Here is an 8,396-nt window from a genome sequence, read left to right as displayed (position 1 = left end):
TATAGTGACACCTACTTTGAATTAGATAATGCTACTTTTCTTGTAGTAGCTGGAAAATATTATGTCTCCTGGGAGCACAGTGATCGAGTTGAACAAAGATTAAAGGTATTTGAATGATTGAAGTTAAATTTGTTATTGGTTTCTTATTTGTAGCTACTGTTTATTTTTATTTTTTCTATTGGATTTAAAAAGAAGTCCATATCATCTCAGAAAGCAAGTAGGGATACAATGCACCATCAGTTATTGAAATTATTTTCTAAATAGTCACTTTTACAGATCATAATGAACTTGTGATATGCTATGAAAGTTATGGTGCTCTATCAACCCCTCGGAGCCAGGGTCTTCCCACTTTTCTAGTGCCTTAAAGCCTTTTGCCAAGGATTCTTTTATGAATAAATCTATGGCATTCTAAGTGAATGCCATGCTGTTCGAAGACTGCTCACTTTTATTACTCTTGCTTGATCTGGATGCCTGTATCATCCTAATAATTAAGTATTTGTGTGTATTCTTCAGATTCCATTACCATAAACTTTATTAAATAAAAATAACACAACATTTGAATATAAAATATTAATTTCTTATTATAATAAATTGATTAAATTTACAATTAAAAATATCATTAATTTTTTTAAAATATTTGACTTTGTTCTATCAGAAATTTCATAAATAATTTTGTCTAAAAAAAAAGCCTTGGATAGGTTGGTGGAAAATGCATCCAAAATTCAAAATAACCTAAACGTTTTTGTGGAGCAGAAAAATTTGGGTTTTATCATTCAGTCACATTTTAATAGTTGAGTGGAAACCTTGACAAACATTTTCGATACGTGCTATGATAAAATTGAAGAAAATGAAGATTGGAGTTCAGATCTCATACAAGAGACAGTTGAAGAAACATTCTTTAATGAGGACATTTAGTTAGGTCATGATCGCAACTTGTGTTACTGATAATATGTTGCTAAGAATTATAGAAGAGATCAAGATTACTGGTGTAGTGACTCAGAATTCTCGAACTTTAGACTCCTCAGAATGAAGCACTATAGGAGCCCTACAAGATTCAAGTGAGTTTCAGGTTGTCCATAAGAAGAAGAGGAGAAAGAAGTCACCTTCAGGGGGTGAGGAGGCAGGGATCAAGATGAGGAAGTAGACAGGTATGGTACTAGAAAAATACCAAATGTACTGCTGGTAAAAAATAAAACATTTGCTGACATGATGAAGACGTTACCATTGAAGCAACTTGCCACAACTCAACCAACATATTTAACAATAACAAGCGAGGAAAGGTAAGTCTGCCAGTGAAATTCTAAAGGTACTCACATCACCATGTGAGCTTGGTGTCACAACTAATGTTATCTGTGTGACCAAAGCTTGTTCGTGTAGAAGATAAAGCTAATGTCACCAAGATACTTCAGTGGTAATAGCTTAAAGAGGCTGATGTTGAGGCAAAGTTGGCCTTGAAACAGAAGTCTCAGATTGAAGTTAGGGATGTACCTCTCTCTTGGTCAGCACAGGACCTTAAAAAAGTGCTGTTGATAAGGATGAGAGATCAAGCTCTACATCAGAGGACAAGATAGGCCTTATAAAACCATTGTTTATCTCTCGAGGTAGGAACAAAATAATGAACATCTGGGTAGTGCTTTTATCCGATAAGAATACAAGAGCAACACCGAGTACCAGCAACAATAACAATACTATTTTATCCGGACACGGCTCACACTGCTAATTAAACTCAGCTACAAGGTTGACAGTCTCTTGCTTGGATCAGCAACAACCAAATTTTTTATCATCATGCATCTGCAGTGCCATGACCCATCCAATGACACCTCCCCTTACCCTGACGAGGACGATCAATGACCTCAGCCTTCGTGCTCATGCTCAAACCGGGATTATGTACAACTCTCTTCTGCTCCTCTACCTCCTGGCCTTCCAGGAACCAGTCCTCTTCGCACCAGGTTGAAGTGAACAGGGCCCACTTTACTTTTCCACTTGTACACAAAATAATACAATGTAATACGAGTAGTTCTGTAACCTATCTATCTATCTATCCGTGGCAGATAGATCCCAGTTTGGATCTTGGCCTCCTCAATGATCCTTCGCCATGTAGCTTGGTCTTGTGCGGCCGCTCTCCAGTTGTGGATGTTCAGAAGTTCTCTGGAATCCCTGATGAAGGCATCCTCCCATCTCAGCCTTGGCCTGCCTCTTCCTCAGGTCTGATGCATCCTACTGTCTAGCAACCTCCTTGGGATCTCAACCTCTGGCATCCTGAGAACATGGGCAGCCCAGCGTAGCCTCCCCAGCCTTATGTGTCGCATCATTTCTCCCTCACCGAACAGCTGGTAGACCTCCCTGTTGGTTCGCCTCCTCCAGTTCTCGCCAACCTTGACACAGCCAAATATTCGGCACAGAATTTTTCTTTCAAAGATCAAGATTTCTTTTTCTTCAGCACTTGTCAGGGTCCAAACTTCCGATCCGTAAGTGAGGACTGGCTGGATTAGTGTCTTGTAGACCTGGCATTTGGTGTGGCGAGTGACAGCTCAACTCCTCAAGTACTTGAGTAGAAAATAGCATCTATTAGTCTTCAGAAGAAGCTGGCTTATTTCCAAGGTGATCCTGTTATTGCTGCTGACTACTGAGCCTAAATAGGTGAAATGGTCAACACATTTAAACGTAAATGGACCCATCTTCACCTCCCGCCAATAGCAGCCACTATACCAGGTCCAGCTCGCATGTATTTAGTTTTTGCCTGGTTAATCGTCATGCCCATTGCTTCTGCTGATTTACCTAGCCTCAGAAATGCATCCATCAGCATTGTTCCAGAGGTTTGTATTCCAGAATCCCTAATTACCTTTTCGAGGGCCAGATTAAACAATAGACATAGCCCATTGCCCTGCCTCACCCCCTTCCTGGACTCAAATTCCGGTGAGAGGTCTCTCTGAATCTGAACTGAGCATTTCACCTCATCCATGGCGATTCTTATTAGGCGCACCGGTTTGGGAGGGATCCCAAGACCGTACAGTGCTTCATATAGCATGGATCTTTTAATGCTGTCGTAGGCACTCTTGAAATCGACAAACAGATGGTGTTTTGTCATCCTGTACTCCATTCCATACAGTGGTTTTTATGATATTTGACAAAATAAATACACAAAATGCTGATTTCTAGTTGTTTTTCAGATCATTATTAATTGATTGCAATCTATAACTTAAACATAACCATCTTGTTTTACATTGCCAATATTTTGATATTTTTAGGTCGTTAATATAAAATTTCCTAAAACGTATGTAGGAATCTTAAATAGATACGCTGATGATGTTGCTCTGCTTGAATTAAACTCAGAAATTAAGTTTAACAGTGCAATTATGCCAATTTGTATTGATTGGAGTTCCGAATATCTGGTTGAACAACTACCTACTGCTGGAACTGTAAGTTTTTTATTTTTATTAACTATCCTAATGCAATGAAAACCCACAATCCAGATACACCTTATTCCTCCTGCCTGTTGTTATATAATAAGGGTATTAGGAAGCAGAAAACTTGAAATCAAAAGCGTTTAATTGCATCCAATTCATTCTGTGGACTTCAAAATCATGTTTTTTCTTAGCATTTGACGCAATTTATTTCATCTATCCATTAGGTAAAAATAAACAGATATAATAATAATAATGATTTTAATGAATTGATGATATTCAGGTATATCCATTCCTCATAACCAAAATTCCATCATGCCATCATGTCTGATTTGTTGAGGGAGATCCCAATGTTGCATCAATGAAAATGAAATATTATGTTCCAGGACATTCATGCTTTCAGAATGTAGTTAATTAATGGTTATGGCATAATTGAGAACATAATGGCTAAGACGTTTAGGTTAAAGCCAAAGACACAAAAGAAGGAATAATACGTAATCTCAAGAAGAACGTGAAATCTACTTTTTGTTAAAACACTCCTGAAAATTTACACTTATTACAGAAGTGACCTCCTCCACTTTATTAATCTTTTGAGGAGGAACATTAAGAGTTAAAATGAGTAATGTAATGTAGAGCTCTAATAATTGTTTCTAACGACATAATTTTATTCCTGTAAATAAAAAGATTTGTGGAAAGAGAGACCTTTCTTTCATTCCTTAAAAAAATGAGATTATAGAATTTGTGATTCATAACTTTTTCTGCATTATTATTTTAGTAATGGTTAGCTAAATTTTCAAAATCACCTAATATTTGTCATTTGATTTCTTATAAAAAAATTAAATTGAAAGAATTATCATTGTTTGGTTTTGTATTATAATTAATATTAAATAACCAAACAGAAAACATTTAACCAACAATGTTGCCATGAGTGTTGTGTGTCCATTTTTTTATTTGTGTTTTCACCTTTCATACTTTAGTAATGGTTACCAAATTGTTGGAAAAATAATTTGTCATTAGTTTGGAACAGGCTTAAGAAATTTAGAAATATCTTAGGAAGACATTTATGAGGGATGACTTAATCGTTAAGCGAATAACTTTTCCTACTTATTTATTACAATAAATTGTTTCAATGTACATTATTGTCCTAAACATTATAGCAATGTTTTTAAAGTAATTAATAGCGTCTTTTAATGCCATATTTTATAATTACCATGTAAATAATTTGTAAATAGTATTAGTGTTTATTTTTATTTATATTATTTTAATTGGATTTACTCATTTGAGAAGAAAAATGTGTATTTATATTTGTGTTGTTATAAGTAAGTAATAGAGACAGTTGCTAAGGGTCGATAACTGTTGCTAAGAGGTCACCTAGCAACAGGCCGTCCATCTTTGTTTTTAATTCAGTTCCGGCTAATTAGTGGCCATGATCATTTGTTAGCAGTCCTGTCTGCGTTTATAATGTATTATTTGTGAACATTTTTAGTGCTTTTAGTCAATATTAAAATCTGAAACCAGACCTTTTCTGGTTTTTGACTTGAATATTAATTCCGGCTAATTAGTGGCCATGATAGTTTGTAACCAGGCCTGTCTGCATTCCGTTGGTGTCATTTTTATTAGACATTTTGAGTGTGTTAATCAACATTAAATTTCCGAAACCAGACCTTTTCTCTGTTTTTGGCCTTTGAATGGAAAATGAGTGTTGCTAATTAGTCGGCTCCAATAATTTCTAAAAACAACTAGACCCCTGTCTGCCCTCAATAAGTGCCAGTGTGGCCATCTTGGCGTTTGGGACATTTTGACTGTTTCTAAGCCATTGCACTAAATTTAAACCCATTTGAAAGTTGCAGTGGTGTAATTACATAGCTATGGAGCTGCAACCTACACATTTCGACAGCAATCTTCCTCTGACCTATCGGAGTGGATCAACCTTTCGTCGACCAGTATTTATTTTATATATCTATTGTTTTTTGTAAATTGGTTTCTTTTTTGTTTTCATAATTTATTTATCTAATTTTATTTTTATCTAGAAGGCCTTTTTATTTTTACTTTTTTTCATTGTTTTATTCATCTTTTGTTTAAGTTTTATAAGTGTTAGGTTAACCAAATAAATGTATGTATCCGAACCAGTTTGTTTTTGCTCTTTTAAAGCTTTCCAATAAAAAGACATAGTCAATTTGAAGTAGCTTTAACACCGTCAGTGTGAGCTACTTTGGCCCGCTTTTGGAAAATTTGTAATCCAGGTCACAGTAAGTCTGAATATATTTTATATTTCTAAGCTATTGTAACCTTTTTTTACCACACTAGACCATTAAAAATGTAATTTATAAATCCTTTATTATTTTTTATTAACAGGGCTATTATTTTTTTTTAGTTGGACCAATGTTATGTAAGTGCTATAGTTACTTAAGGAATCCTCACAATAAAAAATATCCACTATATTGGTTTAGGAAAAAAAAATAGAAATAAAACTTGTTTCTTTTGCACTTCTAAGGAAGAGAGACAGATTGGTACATGCCTTCTTTTCAACTTCAGTCTAAAATTTGTGGTGCAAAGATCCAAAATCCAGGGGGGTGCAATGGTAATCAACAGGTTAGCTTAGCCTTTGCATAAGACATCAATTTGATTAGGAGGATTTCTGGAGTGACAAGAGACTCCTTTCTAAGTCTACAAAGTAAGATTTCAAGGATGGGACTAGTTATAAATTAAATGAAGACAAAGTATACGCATTTTGGAACCACATTGATGGGGTCATGACAGGTATGTTTATATTAGTCAGCACACCTTTGAGAAAGTAGAATATCTCTATCTTTGAACTCAGGCCTGTAAAAGACTCTTATCAGACTCGTGCTGACTTACAGATGGAAATTTTGGACACTTCCTAATACTTAGAAACTGGCTTTCACTAGGTTTGAATACCATATTCTCTGTCGAATCTATTGGAAAGTTTGTAATCAAGGTATTTAGCAGGGCCATTAGTGAAGATAACGGTCCTTTACAATTAAATTGCAAGCTATTCTTACCGACAACAATATTCCGGACATCTGGTAAAAAACGTTGAGTACCAAATCCCGAGAAATCCTAGAAAAATGGCAACATTTTCTGAAGATCTAGATTGTGTTGGGTTGATGATATAGCAATCTTGATCCATCCTGGGCATCCGAAACTGGAAAGCTGCAACACAGCAGAGTAATGACTGGTGGTAAGAGTTACAGGTGGCCTTGCATAGAGTAGCATCAGTTAATAATAATAATAAAACCTGGACCTAAGTAGGTCTTACCTTACTCTTATTCTTTTGAGGTTGCGAAGGTCTTTACTAATGATAATTTGTTTGGTAAAAATCTATATGTTAACATAAAATGCAACCATACCAATGAAAAATGTAATGGATTGTGTTTTTGAAAGTATTTACCAAACTTGTCACTGATATACAACAGGTCTCACAGTTAAAAGTTTGAGATTGAAAAATAATATATTTGTACAGACTAATTAAAAGAGCAAATGCTGGTACTAGTGGGCGATTGGTGAACCACTATTTATGCATGCTGACTTCCTAGGAGCTACAGTATAGCTGAAACTACTCCAAGAATTTACAAACTGATTTCTGAATATAAATTGAGATTGATTTATTATTTTGGGCTAAAGTAGCTTGCATTTTCGGTAACATTGTAAACAAAAAATAAAATTTGTATGTGAATCTTCTATCTGCTCTTTCAACCTGGTTTTATCATTGATACTCATAATGAAATTAAAAAAAATTTTAACTTCAAAATTAATTATTGAACTAAATGAACATATGTAAATATAAGTTCACTGCTTCAATATATTGTACAAAACAACTTGCTGCAAGTCTAAGTAACAAAAGCTTGAATTGGCTAAGTTCTGAAGATGTTCACAGATTATCTGGATAGCTTAGCCAAATTGAGCTTTATGTACAATAAATCTTTGTGTTGAAATAGGTTGTTGGATGGGGTGCTACTGAGAATAGTACTATAAGCAATGAGCTACTGATGGCAAATCTCAAATTTATTGAGTTCACAAAATGTAGAGACAGAAGTTCAATTAATTTTTCATATTTTATTACTTCTGACAAATTCTGTGCTGGTCTTGAAAATGGTAAATCTTTTCCATTAAAGTGTATTCATAAAATATTTTTATTTTATAATTTATATACTATTTTTCTTATTATTGTTTTAGGCACTGCAGTACAGCGTGGTGATAGTGGTGGTGGAATAACGTTTCCACGACACACGACAAGTCATAAAGTGCAATATTATTTATATGGAATTGTAAGTATAAGAGAAATTTATAAGGGTAATATTGCTGGGTTTACTGACATTAGGAAGCATCTACCCTGGCTCAACCTTACTCTCTTATCAATAACAAATCCAGGGTTGCTTAGAGTAGGTAAGTAATGTAACTTCTAAATGTTTATCGATAAAGTTTATGTCAGTGCCCCCTTGGAATAATATATTGTAATAATTAATAATTATTTAAAAAAATAAAATAAATTTAATATAGTTTTAACTTAATTTTTCATATCTCAAAGATAGTTTTGGTTAAAATGAAAATCTTTAATATTTAACAGATAGGAGAATTTTATTTAAATTTTATAATACAATAGACTCTTAATCTCAGGGTGAGTTTCTAGGCAATTAGAAACCCACTTTTACTATTAATAACACTTAAACTAATTTATATCTCTTTTACAAATGTATTCAATTTAAGGTAGAACAAAACTAACCAATTTCATAGAAACTTCTTTTGTTGATTTTCTTTGTCTTCTTATTCAACAAACCAATACTTGCTATAAACAATCTTTCAGCAAGCAAACACTAACAAAACAAAACCTTGGTCCTCTAAAAGTTTTCAACTTCACTGGCGATCCAAAATATAGAGTCCTTTTTTTTTGCATGAGATTTTCTTTATGAACATTATTCTTTAACACTTATTCTTGACTTTTATTTTGTTTTAAATTTACTGTAACTACAA

General features: G+C 34.1%; 1 protein-coding gene across 1 annotated transcript in view; it reads left to right on the top strand.

Annotated features, from left to right (window-relative positions):
• LOC112211527 (transmembrane protease serine 9) overlaps positions 1 to 8,396 on the top strand; it is a 43,640-nt gene that overhangs the window by 9,868 nt on the left and 25,376 nt on the right. The window contains exons 4-7 of the mRNA XM_067044623.1: positions 2,641 to 2,816; positions 3,249 to 3,419; positions 7,364 to 7,520; positions 7,602 to 7,811. Coding sequence (XP_066900724.1) covers positions 2,641 to 2,816; positions 3,249 to 3,419; positions 7,364 to 7,520; positions 7,602 to 7,811 — 714 coding nt within the window. The remainder of the gene's footprint in view (positions 1 to 2,640; positions 2,817 to 3,248; positions 3,420 to 7,363; positions 7,521 to 7,601; positions 7,812 to 8,396) is intronic.

Source organism: Halyomorpha halys, unplaced genomic scaffold (assembly GCF_000696795.3).
Source record: "Halyomorpha halys isolate HHAL.00 unplaced genomic scaffold, Hhal_1.1 Scaffold347.1, whole genome shotgun sequence".
Lineage (NCBI taxonomy): Eukaryota > Metazoa > Arthropoda > Insecta > Hemiptera > Pentatomidae > Halyomorpha > Halyomorpha halys.
Note: the sequence above shows the minus strand (reverse complement) of the source record. Positions and strands in the feature narration are given on the sequence as shown.